The sequence below is a fragment of the Carcharhinus amblyrhynchos genome, chromosome 3, assembly GCF_965287045.1.
Source record: "Carcharhinus amblyrhynchos chromosome 3, sCarAmb.v2.hapA, whole genome shotgun sequence".
In the NCBI taxonomy this organism is placed as follows: domain Eukaryota; kingdom Metazoa; phylum Chordata; class Chondrichthyes; order Carcharhiniformes; family Carcharhinidae; genus Carcharhinus; species Carcharhinus amblyrhynchos.
The window spans coordinates 15,888,386-15,906,041 of NC_137326.1; the positions used below are offsets into that span (position 1 = coordinate 15,888,386).

The 17,656-nt window shown below is 46.1% G+C and overlaps 1 protein-coding gene across 2 annotated transcripts in view; it reads left to right on the top strand.

Moving 5' to 3' along the window:
• The window catches only part of LOC145341343 (uncharacterized), a 32,079-nt gene extending 14,423 nt beyond the window's left edge, over positions 1-17,656 (top strand). For both annotated transcript variants that reach the window (XM_080186262.1, XM_080186263.1), the window contains exons 4-6: positions 12,248-12,307; positions 14,100-14,289; positions 17,490-17,656. In XM_080186262.1, the coding sequence (XP_080042388.1) occupies positions 12,248-12,307; positions 14,100-14,289; positions 17,490-17,600 (361 nt within the window). In that variant the 3' untranslated portion in view covers positions 17,601-17,656. The remainder of the gene's footprint in view (positions 1-12,247; positions 12,308-14,099; positions 14,290-17,489) is intronic.

Here is a 17,656-nt window from a genome sequence, read left to right on the forward strand (position 1 = left end):
GCCGGTCACCCCGCCCCGCAGAGCTCCCCCACTGCTGATCACCCCACCCCGCAGAGCTCCCCCACTGTCGGTCACCCCGCCCTGCAGAGCTCCCCCACTACCGGTCACCCCGCCCTGCAGAGCTCCCCCACTGCCGATCACCCCGCCCTGCAGAGCTCCCCCACTGCCGATCACCCCGCCCTGCAGAGCTCCCCCACTGCCGATCACCCCGCCCTGCAGAGCTCCCCCACTACCGATCACCCCGCCCCGCAGAGCTCCCCCACTGCCAGTCACCCCGCCCCTCAGAGCTCCCCCACTGCCGGTCACCCCACCCCACAGAGCTCCCCCACTGCCGGTCACCCTGCCCCACAGAGCTCCCCCACTGCCGGTCACCCCGCCCCACAGAGCTCCCTCACTGCTGATCACCCCGCCCCGCAGAGCTCCCCCACTGCCGATCACCCCGCCCCGCAGAGCTCCCCCACTATTAAAACTGCTTGATTGCATCCTGTTGAACGATGATACATGTACACTAATGTGTACTGGGAAATGGGTTTATAAAAACTATAGCAGGAGCGGTGCAGTGGTGGAGACATTTAAAGCGATATTTAATAACTCTCAGCAAAGATTTGAATATATAGTGAAAAATATTGTTTCTTCCGTGCTATACAGACAAAACATACCATTCATAGAGAAGGAAAGGAGAGAGTGCAGAATGTAGTGTTATAGTCATAGCAAGGGTGTAGAGAAAGATCAACTTAGTATGAGGTAGGTCTGTTCAAAAGTCTAATAGCAGCAAGGAAAACGTTGTTCTTGAGTCAGTTGCTACGTGACCTCAGACTTTTGTATCTTTTCCCGACAGAAGAAGGTTCAAGACAGAATGTCCGGGGTGCATGTGGTCCTTAATTATGCTGGCTGCTTTGCCGAGGCAGCGGGAAGTGTAGGCAGTATCAGTGGATGGGAGACTGGTTTGCATGAAGGACTGGGCTTCGTTCACGACCCTTTGTAGTTTCTTGTAGTCCTGAGCACAGCAGGAGCCATACCAAGCTGTGATACAACCAGAAAGAATGCTTTCTATGGTACATCCATAAAAATTGATGACAGTCGTAGCAGACATGCCAAGTTTCCATAGCCTCCTGAAAAAATAGAGGTGTTGGTGGGCTTCCTTAACTATAGCGTCTGCATGGAGGGAACAGGACAGGTTGTTGGTGATCTGGACACCTAGAAAGTTGTCAACCATTTCCACTTCATCCCCCATAGACAGGGATATATCCTCCACTACACTCCCTGAATCGATGACTATCTCCTTCGTTTACAGACATTGAGTGCACCAGTTCACTAGATTCTCTATCTCTTTCCTGTGCTCTGTCTCGTCATTGTTTGAGATCCGACCCACTACGGGGGTGTCATCAGCAAACTTGAAAATCGAGTTGGAGGGAAGTCATAAGTATACGATGAATCTCAGTGAGAATTAAAAATGTCTTTCAGAAGGACGCACCATCCACGGCTGAGTAAAGAAGTCAGTCAAGTCAATCAAGTCTAAAAACATCTAGTTGACAGAATCACTTCCCAAACCTGAATAGATTAGTTGTGGGTGTAACGGTGCACATTTGCAGGCTTGGTCAGAAACACAAAGGGCATTTATTAATGGGGAAAAACTGTACAGAGGCTGGAAGACCCCTCCGCTTACCCCCCAATCTTCCCAGCTGTCCCAGTCCCTACATGCCTTCCACATGCCTTCCACATGCCTTCCACATCTTCTACATGTCTTCTAATTGTCTTCTGCCCAAGATGGGACCCACTCCCTGGGGTGAGCATTCAGTCTCAGTCCCAATTCGTCTGTCAAGCCAGTTGACCCTCTTCTAAGGGCTGTGTTGCCCTTAAAGGGACAGTGACCACAGTAGGTCAGAAGGTTGGTCAGGTTTATGACCATCAAAGAATAACCAAAAAGAAAAACAAAGCGGAGAAAGTTGAGTATTAGAGAAAACTAGCTATTAATATAAAAACAGATAGTCGGAGCTTCCACGAGTATTTAAATAGGAGAATACTAGCTCAAGCTAACTCATGCTGCTCCTCTAGACAGTGAGTCTGGGGTAGTGATAATGGAAAATGAGAAAATGGCAGAGGCGCAGGTATTTTGTCTGTCTTCAACATAGAAGATTTAGCAAACTTTATAGAGATAATTGAAGATTAAAAGGTGAACCTGAGGGAGGAATTTAAAACACTCATTATGGAGGAAAAGTGTTAGGAAAACTATTTGATCTAAAGGCTGATAAGGAAAGTAAGAGTAGTAAAGCTTATTTGCTAGTCACAAGTAGGCTTACATTAACACTGCAATGAAGTTACAGAAAATCCAGAGCAGATGACCTCATCCTACATTTTTAAAAGAAGTGGCTACGGACATTGTAAATCCATTGATGATAATCTTCCAAACTTCCTTAGATTCCGGAAGGGTTGCAGTGGATTGGAAAATAGATCTTGTAACACCTTTATTCAAAGGGAGACAGAAAAGAGGCCAGTTAACCTGTTACAAGGAAGTGCTGGAACTAATTATTAAGGAAGTTACAGCAGGATATTTAGGAATTCATAATGTGATCCGGTAGTGTCAACATGGCTTTGTGAAATGGAGATTATGTTTAACTAACTTAATAGAGTTATTGGAGGAAGTAACAAGCAAGGTGGATAAAGGGAGACCTGTAGATGTGGTGTACTTGGATTTCCAGAAAGCATTTAATAAAGTACCACATCAAAGATAGTGGAGTATGGTGAAGGGGGACATATGGATAAAAGATTGGTTAGCTAATAGTTGGCAGAAAGTGAGGATAAATGGGTCATTTTTGGGTTGGCAAGCTATAAGTACTGAAATGTCACAAGGATCGGCGCTGGACCCCAACCATTTACAATCTGTATCAATGATTTGGATGAAGGGACCGAGTGTATGGTAGCTAAATTTTCCGATGACGCTAAGATAGGCCGGAAAGTAACTTGTCAAGAGGAGGTAGGGAGTCTACAAAGGGATATCTCGACAGGTTAAATAAATGAGCAAGAAATTGGCAGGGGAAGTCTAATGTGGGAAAATGTGAGCTCGTTTACTTTGGCAGGATAAATGGAAAAACAGATTATTAAATGAGGAGAATTATAGAACTCAGTGGTACAGAGAGATCTGGGCGTCTTGGAACATGAATCACAAAGTTAGATAAACAAGTGATTACGAAGGCAAATGTAGTGCTGGTGTTTGTTGCAAGGTGAATGGAATAGAAACTTAGGGAAGTTTTACTGCAGCTGTACAGGGCATTGGTAAGACCACATCTGGGATACGGTGCACAGTTCTGGCCTCCTTTTTTGAAAAAGATATATAATTGCATTAGAAGCAGTTCAGAGAAAATTCACTTGACTCATTCCTGGGACGTGTGGCTTATCTATGAAGAAAAGTTGAGCAGCTTGGACCCATACCCAGAGGTGATCTTACCAAAGATCCTGAAGGGACTGGACAGGGCGGATGCTGAGAGGATGTCTCCCCTCGTGAAGGGGACTAGAACCAGGCGACACAGTTTAAGAATAAGGGTGGGATGGGGGAGAATTCTTTTCTCTCAATGAGTTATTTAATCAGTGTGATTCTCTTTCCCAGAGAGCAGTGGAGGCAGAGTAACTGAATTTATTCAAGGCCGATTTAGGCCGAGTTTTGGTAGTTGAGTGGGTCAAGGGTTTTGGACAGGAAAGTGGAGTTGGGAACACAACCACATCAGCCATGATCTTTATGAATGGCAGAGCAGGCTCGAAGGACCAAATAGTCTACCCTTGCACCTTGTTCTGATGTTCCAATATTGCAGCTCAGCTGAGAAGGATACTTGGAGATATAAGATTCCAAGGGTGCACTGAACTGGTTGATGGCTATCTCAAGTTGAGGTAGAAACAGACATGGTAAGGGCAAAAAAACAGCTGATTGTATCACATGAGGATAATACTGAAATATCACATCCTTTTTCTGATTGGCAGGCAGTGACTACTGGAGTACCACAGGGATGTGTGTTAAGACCCTAGTTGTTCACATTGTATATTAATGATTTGGAAGAGGGAACTGAATGGATTATCTCCAAATTTTCAGATGATACAAAGTTGCGTGGGAGGGTGAGCACTGAGGAGGATGCAGAGATGATTTGGACAGGCTGAGTGTGTAGGCATCTGTATGGCAGATGCAGTATAATGTGGATAAGTGTGAGGCTATCCACTTGGGTAGCAGTAATAGGAAGACAGATTGTTACTCGAATGGGTGTAAATTGAGAGAGGTGGATACACAGCGAGACCTTGGTATCCTCGCACATTAGTCACTGAAATCCACACAGACACAGGGAGAATGTGCAGACTCCACACGGATAGCGACACAAGCCAGGAATTGAACCCAGGTCTCTGACACTGTGGGGCAGCAGTGCGAACCACTGTGCCACCCTACACAGGGCACTGGTGATGCCACACCTGGAGTATTGTGAGTGGTTTTGGTGTCCTTATCTGAGGAAGGATGTCCTTGCTATAGAGGGAGTACAGCGAAGATTTGCCAGGCTGATTCCTGGGGTGGCAGGTCTGTCATATGAGGAGACACTAAGTCGGTTAGGATTATATTCATTGGAGTTTAGAAGAGTTGGGGGGGATCTCATAGAAACTTATAAAATTCTAACAGGGTTAGATTCAGAAGTGTTCCAGATGGCGGGGGGAGTCCAGAACTAGCAGGTCATAGTTTGAGGATAAGGGGTAAACTCTTTAGAGGTGAGGAGAAATTTCTCCACCTGTAGGGTGGTGAATGTGTGGAATTCACCACCACCGAAAGTAGTTGAGGCCAAAACATTGTGTGATTTCAAGAAGAAGTTAGATATAGCTCTTGGGGATAAAGGGATCGAGGGATACAAGGGGAAGGGGGAATCAGGATATTGAATTTGATGATCAGCCTCTATCAGTATAAATGGTGGGATGGTTTGTTCTAGTTTTGATGTTTCTTGAAGTAAGCAGGAGTGCCCTCTGGTGTCCATCTCTCTTCCTGCAGTTGTGGCAACGTACAATAAAAAGTCTGACAACACCAGGTTTAAGTCTAACTGATTTATTTGACAGTAAACTCACAAGCTTTTGCGGTTAAGCTCTTCTTCAGGTGAATGGAGAGTTCTGGCCTCAGACAGAGCGTATAAAGCACAGACAGTTTAAAGATTACTGATTAGAATGTGAATCTTTACACCTAACCTGCTGTTCAAGTCTTAAATGAATGAACATCGCTCGACAATCACCAGGCAAGACTGTTCCCTTCCTGTTGGCGAACACTTCAGTGGTCACGGGCATTCAGCCTCTGACCTTCGGGTAAGCATTCTCCAAGGCGGCCTTCACGACACATGACAACGCAGAGTCGCTGAGCAGAGACTGATAGCCAAGTTCCACACACATGAGGACAGCCTGAACCAGGATCTTGGGTTCATGTCGCACTATCTGTAACCCCCGTGACTTGCCTGGGTTTGCAAAACCTCACTTACTGTACTGTCTGGAGACAACACACATCTCTGTAACCTGTGATCAGTGCTCCTTCCACTCACATTGTCAGCCACTTTAGGACTTGAACAGCAGGTTAGGTGTAAGGATTCGCATTCTAATCAGTAATCAGTAAACTGTCTGTGCTTTATATGCTCTGTCTGAGGCCAGAACTCTCCATTCACCTGACGAAGAGGGAAACCTCAAAAGTTCGTGAGTCTACTATCAAATAAATCGGTTGGACTTAAACCTGGTGTTGTCAGACTTTTTACTGTGTTTACCCCAGTCCAACGCCGGCATATCCACATCAACACACAATACCCAGACTTAAGTTTTATATTTTCACAGTGTGCCAGTGTTTGACTTTTGTATCAGAGTGGGAGGTCTCTGCTGCTCCACATAAGGAGTTCCCGATCACACTTTAATCAGGACAAATGTTTCTCCACAAGTGATGAACTTAAAGCACTTTTACACGGTAGAACTCCAGGAAACAGCAGTGTGCTGGTAGTGAGCCTTATCCTTGGATGGTTGTAGTCCTTTTGCTGATGGTGCTTCCCCAGTTAGAACATAGAACATTACAGCGCAGAACAGGCCCTTCGGCCCACGATGTTGCACCGACCAGTTTTTTAAAAAAAAACACTGACCCACTAATCTAAACCAATCCCTTTTCGTCCATAAACCTATCCACAGATCTCTTAAACGCCCCCAAACTAGGCGCATTTACAACTGCAGCAGGCAGGGCATTCCAGTCCCTCACCACCCTCTGGGTAAAGAACCAACCCCTGACATCCGTCCTATAACTACCCCCCCTTAATTTAAAGCCATGCCCCCTCGTGCTAGCTTTCTCCATCCGAGGAAAAAGGCTATCACTATCCACCCTATCTAAACCTCTAATCATCTTATACGTTTCAATAAGGTCCCCTCTTAGCCTCCTTCTTTCCAGCGAAAACAACCCCAAATCCCTCAGTCTCTCCTCATAGGACCTCCCCTCCATACCAGGCAACATCCTGGTAAACCTCCTCTGCACCCTCTCCAAAGCCTCCACGTCCTTCCTGTAATGTGGAGACCAGAACTGCACACAGTACTCCAAGTGCGGCCGCACCAGAGTTGTGTACAGTTGCAACATGACGCTGCGACTCCTAAATTCAATCCCCCTACCAATGAACACCAAGACACCGTATGCCTTCTTAACAACCTTATCTACTTGATTCCCAACTTTCAGGGATCTATGTACACATACACCTAGATCCCTCTGCTCCTCCACACTATTCAAAGTCCTCCCGTTAGCCCTAGGTGTTAGGTTGGGAATTCCAGGACTTTAGCCCAGCAAGACTGAAACTTACTGGGGTGGCACAGTGGTTAGCACTCTTGCCTCACAGCACCAGGCACCTGGGTTCAATTCCTGGCTTGGGTCACTGTCTGTGTGGAGTTTGCACATTCTCCACGTGTCTGCATGGGTTTCTTCCAGGTGCTCAGGTTTCCTCCCACAGTCCAAAGATGTGTGGGTTAGGTGCATTGGCCATGCTAAATTGTCCCTTAGTGTCCAGGATGTGTATGTTAGAGGGATTAGTGGGATAAATAAGATTTCGGGAATAAGGCCTGGGTGGGATTGTTGTCGATGCAGATTCGATGTGATGAATCTGTGCACTGCGGGGATTCTATGATAATAATAAATGCCTAAACTGGGATACTGTTTGACTTGCAGATGACAATGTTTCCATGGCATTATTGCCCTTGTCCTTATTGATAGGAGTAGTTTTATGATTGGGAGATTCTAATGGCGAAAGAGTAGTTAAGTTGTTGTTACCGCATCGTCACCCCACACTGTTTTTTTACTCTTTGGGGAATAGTGGGGGAAATGATGGAAGGCTTTCCAAGGTGACTATCAGCCTGTTAAACCATGTTGAACGCTTCGTCTGTGGCCGACAAATCCTGGCGTTGGACTCAAAAAGATGGAACTTCCGATCCAGCAGTTAAAGACACTGCCTACTGTACCACAAGGCATCCCATTAATTGAGAGCATGCAGCACAGAAGTAGACCATTCAGTCCGTCGAGTCTATGCCAACTCAGAGAGCTCCTCAGCTAGCCTCACTCCCCTGTCTTTTCACCATAATCCTGCAAATATCTTCTCTTTATGTAATTATCCAATTCCCTTTTGGAAGACATGATTGAACCTTCCCTCACCACACTCTCAGGCACATTGTTGGAGATCATAACCACTCACTGAGGAAATATGTTTTTCCTCACATTGCCTCTGGTTCATTTCTCAATCACTTTAACTCTGTGTCCGCTGGTTCTCAACCTTTCCATCAATGGAAGCAGTTTCTCCCTCTCGGTCCACACCCTTCATGGTTTTGAACACTGGCATGATGGCACAGTGGTTAGCACTGCTGCCTCACAGCGCCAGGGACCCAGGTTCGATTCCCGGCTTGGCTCACTGCCTGTGTGGAATTTGCATGTTCTCCCCATGTCTGCGTGGGTTTCCTCCCACAGTCCAAAGATGTGCGGGGTTAGGTGGATTGGCCAAGCTAATTTGTCCCTTAGTGTCAGGGGATTAACTAGGGTAAATGCATGGGGGTATGGGGATAGAGCTTGGGTGGGATTGTGGTCAGTGCAGACTCAATGGGCTGAATGGCCTCCTTCTGCACTGTGGGATTCTATGAAATTTTATCAGTCCAATAACATATAAAATCTCTTCTCAACCTTCCCTTCTGAAAGGAAGACAACCCGAGTTTTCAAAACTACCTACATAACTGGGGAGCTGGAGCCATGCTAGTGAATCCTCTCCTAAGCATTTACATCCTTCCAAAAATATTGGGCACAATATTCCAGTTAAGTTTTACAAATGTTCACCATGGTTTTTGTACTCTATGCCTCTATTTATTTCTAAGGTGAAGAAGGTGAGTGCACTCTGTAAATAGCATTTCTTGCAGCCATAATACACCAGCAGTGGATGTTAATTCCTGTGGCAATCCACCTGGCTATTTTGTTATGGATGGCATTGAGTTTCACCGGTATGTTATACCGTAACCTTCCAGGCAAATGGTGAGTATCCATTATACATGGACAACATCCAGACTTAGGCTGATAAGTGGCAAGTAACATTCATGCTACACAACTGTTGAGCGATGACCAATTCCAACAGGGAAATTCGAACCATTGGTCTTTGACATTCAGTGGCATTGCCATCACCAAACGGGCTTTGGGGCATCAGGAGGTGAGTTACTCAGCACAGTATTCCTCGCCTCTGACTTGCTCTTGTAACCACTGTGTTAATGTGGTGAGTCCAGTTGAGTTTCTGGTCAATGGTAACCCCAAGGATGTTGATAGTTGGGGATTTAGTGATGGTTACACCATTGAATGTCAAGGGGCAATGGTTAGAGTGTCTCTTATTGGTGATGGTCATTGCCTGGCATTTGTGTGACGCCAATGTTCCTTGCCACTTGTCAGCCCAAGTCTAGATGTTGTCCAGATCTTGTTGCATTTGAACATGGATTGCTTCAGTATCAAAGGAGTCTCGAATGGTGCTGAACATTGTGCAATCATTAGTGAACGTCCCCACTTTGGTCCTTATAATGGAAGAAAGGTCATTGATGAAGCAGCTGAAGGTGGTTGGACGCAGGACACTACCCTGAGGGACTCCTGCAGAGATATCCTGGAGCTGAGATGACTGACCCTCCATAACAACAACCATCTTCCTATGTGCTAGGTATGACTCCAACCAGTGGAGAGTTTGCCCCCTGATATCCATTGATTCCAGTTTTGCTAGGGCTCCTTGATGCCACACTCAGTCGAAAGCAACCTTGATATCAAGAACAGTCACACTCAGCTCACCGCTGGAATTTAGCTCTTTTGCCCATGTTGGAACCATGGCTGTAATGAGGTCAGGAGCTGAGTGATGCTGGCGAAACCCAAACTGGGTGTCACTGAGCGGGTTATTGCTGAGCAGGTGCTGTTTGATAGCACTGTCGATGACCCCTTCCACCACTTTACTGATGATTGAGAGTAGACCAATGGGATGGTAATTGGCCGGATTGGATTTGTCCTGCTTTTTGTGTAGGCAATCTTCCACATTGCTGGGTAGGTGCCAGTGTTGTAACTGTACTGGAAGGGCTTGGCTAGGGGAGCGGTAAGCACTGGGACACAAGTCTTCAGTACTATTGTCGGAATGTTATCAGGATCCATTGCCTTTGCAGTATCCAGTGTCTCCAATCGTTTCTCGATATCACATGGAGTGAACCAAATTGGCCGGAGGCTGGCATCTAAGATGCTGGGGACCACTGGAGGAGGCTGAGATGGATCATCCACTTGGCACTTCTGGCTGAAGATTGCTGCAAATGCTTCTGCCTTATCTTTTGCACTGATGTGCTGGGCATCTCCATCATTGAAGATGGGGATATTTGTGGAGCCCCCTCCTCCTCCAGTGAGTTGTTTAATTGTCCACCACTATTCACGACTGGATGTGGAAGGACTGCAGAGCTTAGATCTGATCTGTTGGTTGTGGGATCACTTAGCTCTGTCTATCATCTGCTGTTTGGCATGTAAGTAATCCTGTTTGGTAGCTTCACCAAGTTGACACTTCATTTTTAGGTATGACTGGTGCTGCTTCTGGCATGCCCTCCTGCACTCTCTATTGAACCAGGTTTGACTCGCTGGCTTGATAGCAATGATTGAGTGAGGGATATGCTAGGCCATGAGGTTGCAGATTGCTGGAGTATAATTCTGCTGCTGCTGATGGTCCACAGCACCCCATGGATGCCCAGATCTGTTCGAAGTCTGTCCCATTTAGCACGGTGATAGTGCCACGCAACATGATGGAGGTTATTCTCAATGTGAAGATGGGACTTTGTAGTGGTCACTCTTAACGATACTTCATGGACAGATGGCAGATTGGTAAGGATGAGGTTAAGTACGTTTTTCTCTCTTGTTAGTTCCTTCACCATCTGCTGCAGACCCCAGTCTAGCAGTTATATCCCTTATGACCTGACCAGCTCGATCAATAGTGCTGCTGCTGAGCCCCTCTTGGTGGTGGACGTCGAAATCCCCCATCCAGAGTACATTTTGCACCCTTGCCACCCTCAGTGCTTCCTCCAAGTGCTGTTCAACATGAAGGAGCACTGCTTCATCAGCCAAAGTAGGATGGACCCTGGTAACCAGTAAGAGGTTTCCTTGCCCATGTTTCACCTGAGACTTCATGGGGTCCGGAGTCGATGTTAAGGACCCCCAAGGCAATTCCCTCCCAACTGTACACCACTGTGCCGCCACCTCCGCTTGGACAGGACATTTCCAGGGATGGTAATGGTGGTGTCTGGGGTGTTATCAGTAGGATATGATTCCGTGAGAATGACTATGTCAGGCTGTTGCTTGACTAGTCTGAGAAAGCTCTCCCACTTTTGGCGGTAGCCACCAGATATTGGAAAGGAGGACAGGGCTGTTTGCCAGATGGTCTATCCAGTCTCATTTCTTTGTTGAAACTTTGTAAAGATTGATACAGCTGAGTGGTTTGCCAGGGCAGTTCAGAATCAACCTCATTGCTGTGGCTCTGGAGTCACATACAGTCCAGATCAGGTAAGGACAGCAGATTTCCTTCCCTAAAGGACATTAGTAAACCAGATGGGTTTTTCCAATAAGCAACAATGGATTCATGGTCATTCTTAACTCCAGATGTTTTTTATTGGATTCAAATTCGACCTCCTGCCATGGTGGGATTCGAACCCCGGTCCCCAGAACATTAGCTGAGGTTCTGGATTAATAGTCTAGCGATAATACCACTAGGCCATCGCCTCTCCCTTACGGATGGACTGAGCTGATTTGACTAGATACAGGCAGCTCCAAAGGCAGTAATCTCAGGGGAAGGCTACGCATGATGATCCATTTGATATATTTTATTGAAATCGCTTCCAACACATCGGCCTTGTCTCCTGCACTCATGCTTGACTCTCCATGGGGGAAGGTTGGGTCCATCATCAAATATCCCGCTCCCCTTAGTTTCAACTATCATTCTTGATGAGGGCAAATGAAAGTTGCTGCAATTTGGTTGGCTTTGCAACTATGTAGCTCTGTTCATAACATGCTAGATTCAGAAGGAATGTTACGGATGGTGGGAGAGTCCAAACGTAAGGATCATAGTTTGAGGATAAGGGATAAACCTTTTAGGACTCAGGTGAGGAGAAATTTCTTCACCCAGAGCGTGGTGAATGTGTAGAATTCCCTCCCACAGGAAGTAGTTGTGTCATTTCAAGAAACAATTAGATATAACTCTAGCGGCTAAAGAGATCAAGGGTTATGGGGAGGAAGGTGGGATCTTAATGAATGATGGAGCAAGCTTGAAGGGCTGAATGGCCTACTCCTCCTGCTTCAGTTTTCTATGCTATTTTTGTCCTTTACCTCGCAGGTAGTTTTGGTAACAACTTCACTACATTGGTTTTCCATTTTATATTGAATGGTTAAATAGTACGCTTAACACCACTAGTGAGTTCTTTCATAATCCCAGTGAACCCACGTGGATCTACTCTGCACATTTGGGGTGAGGTTTTTCAGCCCCCCCACCTTGTGTTTCCCAACCGGTAGATTCTCTGGTCCCACTGCTGTCAAATTCTCATTGATGTCCTCCCCATGCTGGCGGGAAATCCGCAGGTGGGGGTGCACTGCTGGCGGGAGTGGAGAATCCCACCAGTGTGAACAGCTGGAGCATTTCACCCCTGATGTTTTGGACGTATTATAGTATCATCTTGTAAACCGATCAATGTTATTGTCATTTTACAGGTACCATCAGAGCTGGCAGCGCCCATTTTACGGATCTGTTGCTGAGAAGGAGGAGTACAGGTAAGAGAACAGGGGATAGTAACTGCCAGTTAGTCTGTAGGGTTTTTGTATTGAAATTTTCATTAGTATGTTAGCAATCAGATCAGAGACTCCAAGGTAGATTATGAAGTTCGATTAGACCTCAACAATTTTCTATTTTGGTATTAGTGTGAAGATAAAGTGTTTTACTTCAGGAGTGATTCGATTGACACACCAGGAAGCTTTTATCAAAACAAACATTATTTAACAATACGGTTTAACTATAACAAATGAATTAGCTTAACATTTACCAATTTTAACAATATCTAAACATGCTGAGATGCAATTCTTAACTGCTAATTTATCTCTGAGTTCCAATTTAAGCATTATTTCTCTTACAGACTTAAAACCCCTCTTCAAAGGCCGTTAGCAACACACAGACTTACATACTTGTACTTGTTAACAGTCCTAGAGCCTTCTGAACAACTCTGGAGAGAGACAGAGACAGAGAGAAACAAAAATTTTCTGACAGCCCCAAACAGTAGCCTTCAGAGAGAGACAGAAAGACACCTTTTGCTTCTTTCAGGACCAGGCAGAAACTGACTGTTGCAAAATAAAGAACAAACTATGTATCTTCCTGCATCCACTTCCCATTAGCATATGACTGTCTCTTTCAATCAACCTAATCAAAACCTTACTCTGAAACCTCAAGGAAACTAAGTAAACACAAATGCATTAATTCTGTTTCGACAAATGCACCTTTAGCTAAAATCAGTTATTATTCTGCATTCTCAACATTTGAGCTGTCTGTTGCCTAGACAAATACCGTGTAAAACAGAGCTGAATTTTAAACATACCCCTGACAAGAAACATAATAAAAATTTATTTCTTAAAGGCACAGTATTATCGGAAGTGTTGGTAGGCAGTAGGCTCAAATTACAGGGGTTTGGTGAATCCTTCATCATCAGTTCAATAAATGCATCTTCTTTGATAACCCGACCAAGAAACAAGAGTTTGACTCAGTGGATAGTACCTTTGAGTTGGGTAGTGTGGGTTTGCATCTGAATCCAAAGCCAGAATCTTCATCACCTTTGGAGGTACTGATTCCTCATCTGTCTGTCCAGGGGGATCACCATCTAAAACTGGACTGTGGAATTCTTGTCACGTACTGGCCACCATTAATCACTCCACTATCATAAGGTATAGGGTCGGATTTTCCAACATCGTCCCACAGTCGGGATTCTCCGGTCCCACTGCAGTGTATGCAGTGGCTGAGTGCCAAACTCTCCACCCTTGCCGGCAGCAGGGACGGGGTGTGAAGGGCTGGAGAATTCCAGCCATAGTCTCTCAATGGCTATGTGTGGGGCCTTACTGTGCACAGTTTGGCTGGGATATTTTTCTTTATAATAGTAACATCACTTCAGAAATAATTCATTCACTGCAGAATCCCTTGGGGCATCCTAAAGATGTTTATCTGCCCACTTCCTAAAAATCAGGCCTGTTACTTCTTCAGCAGCCCACTTTCAGCTCCCTCACATACACAGTATACTCTTAACACACATCTCTCTGTTGTTTTTATCAACTGTATTTTGATTTGATTTGATTATTGTCACATGTATTAGTATACAGTGAAAAGTATTGTTTCTTGCATGCTATACAGATGAAGCATACCATTCATAGAGAAGGAAAGGAGAGAGTGCAGAATGTTGTGTTACAGTCATATTTACTTATTTTGAAAGCCAGTGTGTTTGCTGTGGATATTGCAAGTCAAAGACTCGCTGAAGCAATGTTCAATCAGCTAATTGAAACCCTTCTCCACGTTTTCCTGCTTCAGACGCGAGATCCGGCAACTACTGAAGTGGCAGATGAGTCAGCAGTGGGAGTCTCAGCGTTACGCCCTGATCAATCGTGCCAAAGAGGGAGAGGCTGCACGGGAAGCGGAGAGACAGGCAACCCTTGTGGACCTCGAGAAACAGAGCGCCCGTACCCATTTCCTTCAAGCTATCCGAGATGAGAATAAAAAGGTGAGCTGGTCAGGTAATAACGAACCTTTCCCCGGGCCACTTCCCTACCACTGTTCAAAACCATGGGGGCAATCTCACAATTAGCGTGGCAGGCTGGTAAGATCCGGAGAGAGGGAAGAAACCAAATTCACACCCGTTCTCTAGCCTCTCGCAATCTTATTGGCCCTGTTCTGCTGGCATAATCAGCCTCATGCCCGGAAAGGGTGTTCTGCTGATTTATTGAGGTTATTTTAATACAATTAGTGAGTCCCAGACACAATTGCCTGGGCTCTCTAACTTTAACGACCTTGCCAGTCGAGGTTCTCACCGGCGAGGATCCCCACACTGGTCCCACCAACAGGGATCTGATGTGATGACCTTGCCAGTGGGACTGGAGGCCATTGAAGCCTCCTGGTGGTTGGGGACAGGGGCCGACAGTGCTGTTTGGGCCCTAGGATGCTGGCAGTGCCTGCCTGGCACCCTGGCCAAGGGGGCAGGACACGATGGGGATGGAGCCATGATGAGGAGGCAGGTGGGGGATACTCTGGCTCGGGGATCGGCCGGAGCAGGAATCGGCCGGTAGGGGGTAGCAGGGCTAGCGATCGGTCGATGGATGGGGGAATCACAGCGAGCGATGGGATGTGGAGGAACAGCAATCGGGTGGGGATGTGATGCCCAGGGGGAGCAATCGGGGGGGTGGGGCAATGTCCTGGGTTGGGGGGGGTGGTGGTGACAGATCTCCCAGTGCATTGTGTATACACTGTACACAGTGCACTGGGAGATTGTGGTGCCTACGCAATACTTCTGAGCAGTCTATAGTCGGTTTCCTGGATTGAATAGGCTCTGCCCACTCCCCCTACTGGCGAGAGTCACACTTCACTTCATTTTCTTTCTCTAAGTGCTGTACAATTGTGTCTGGAAGTTCCCCCAAAAATGAGTGTGATTCTCTCCTGTATTCACACTCCTTCGGTACTTAGAATTGTTTTTGTAAGATCACCCCAAGACTTTCTGGAGGTAAATTTGATGTTTCTTATATTTAGTATTTGAGCTAGTTCAGTCAATCATGCAATGTATTTCTTTTATTCTTTCTATGGAGAGAGAAAGGGCTAGTGTTTTCTCAAAAGATGATTTGTGATTGTGTTAAATATTGAACAGAACATAACAGTTAACATCATTTTAAGCATCGAAACCTCAGAATGAACTAGTTTTCAATATTCCAACATAACAGATGATAACTGATAAGAAATTTACTGAGATCAAATTCATAATCCATATTCGCTGGTGGGCTTTCAATGTTAAAGCTGCTCCTTAATTCCTCAGTTGTATCTTATTTAAAGCTACATTTCTTTATAGTGAAGGACATTAACTCTCTAAGTCGATGTGAGATTTCTGTATCATTCTTCTTGTCTTCCTCTGCATTCTCATCACAGCTTCAACTCGTACGCAAAACCCCCACCTGAACTTAATTCCAGATAAGCCCTTACCGAGATTTTGTGTCCCCCATTTGTCACCAGTGCCAAGGAGGACAGTTTAAAAGCGATGCAAGGGGCAGGTTTTTCACACAGAGGGTGGTGAATGCTTGGAGTGCATCGCAGGAGGAGGTGGGAGAAGCAGACTCTATAACAACATTCAAGAGGCATCTGCATAGATACATGAATAGGCAGATATGGACCACGTAAAGGCAAGAAGATATTAAATTAGAGAGGCATCTGAGTTGGCACGGTGGGCTGAAGGGCCTGTTCCTGTGCTGTACTGTTCTTCGACGTTGGCCCAAACTCTCGCGAGATTCAGAAAACGGGAATCTCGCCAGTGTGATCTCGTTTTCTATTTCTCCCCCCTCCTCACCAGTGCTGGAACGAGGCTGGCACCTTATTTCAACAAATGTTAATATAATTAGCAGACTTCTTCGTAGTATGGTCTCCCTATATTTGGAACTCCCCTTGTCGGTGAGGTTTCCAAGTGCCATTTCAAAATGGGAACCAAATGAAGGGAACCCCCCCTCCCCCACCCCTCCAGGCACGCACAGGTAAGTGTGGACCCCAGGGGGAGAGGGACATAACCAGGCACTGTCCTGGCACTGTCTTCTGCCACCCTGGCACTGCTGTTGACAGGGACAGTGCTGGGGGCCAGCACTTGAGGGCCAGTGCCAGGGAGCTCCCAGGGGGGGTAGTGGGGGTGATGTGGGCTTTCCCCTTATCCGTGGTGTGGGGGGAGGGGGGAGAGATTGACCTTTTGTCTGTGGGTAGGGGGGGGGTTCTCCCTAATCCATGGTTGTTGGAGAGGGTTGTCCTTGTACAAGTTGTAGGGAAGGTTTTCCTTATCGGGATGCAGGGGGATGGTGCGGAGGCGGGGGTACTTTTATTATCACAGATTGCCAGAGATGCTGGCTCTATTAGGCCCCACTCTGCTGGCGTGGACAAGGCAGTGAGATTTCCTCTGCACCGTGCTGCAGAAGTCTATGAGCCTCACACTAGATTTCTCATCTTAGCCAGCACTCTGAGCAAATGATTGAAAAATTCTGTCTGTGTTAGCTGTGGTTCATTGGCAGCATTCGCACCTCTGAATGAGATTGAATCAAGTCCTGTTCCAGTACCTCGAATCGCAGTTCTAGGTAGTCTCTCCAGTGCAGTACTCAAGGAGTGCTATCCTATCAGAGCTGTTGGACAGGATCTACCCCTCCCACCTGCCCCGGGAGCAGAAATGCCTACCCAAAAGTCAACAGACTTTTTGCTGGTTCATCAAATTCTCTGTCTCGCTCATGGCGATTCCCGCAGAGGTAGAACTGGAAAGTCCCGGCCATTGTTGTCCAGATGATAATTTAAACTGAAGTTGTATCTTCCCTCTCAGGAGGCCAGAAAAGTGCCTGAGGTATCCTTTCTAGTGCAATCACATCCTTCCTATAATGGGACAACCAGAACTGCACCCAGTACACCAGCTCTGGCCTAACCAGCATTTTATACAGCTTCATCATAACCTCCCTGCTCTTATATCCCATGCCTGGGTTAATGAATGCAAGTATTCCATGTGCCTTCTTAATATCCTTGTCTACCTGTCCTGAACAATGACAAAAGGTCACCTTCCTCTCCTTATAGATGCTGCCAGACCTGCTGAGATTTTCCAGCATTTTCTCTTTTGGTTTAGGAAGTACTTAATTGTCTGTGAAATAGCTTGGGAAGGCCAGTACATAAATGGAAGTTTTTCTTTCTGTGTTTTCCTCTCAGCTGATGGAAATTCAGTGGAAGGAGAAGAGGTTAGCGAAATCATTGGATTCACTACGAGAGCGTGAGTTGCTGCAATACAATCCAATCAACTGGAGCTGTACACTGAAATAGATTCCAGCCCTTCATCCCATCTGCGTATCCCACAACACAAGTGATTGTGTTTTCTT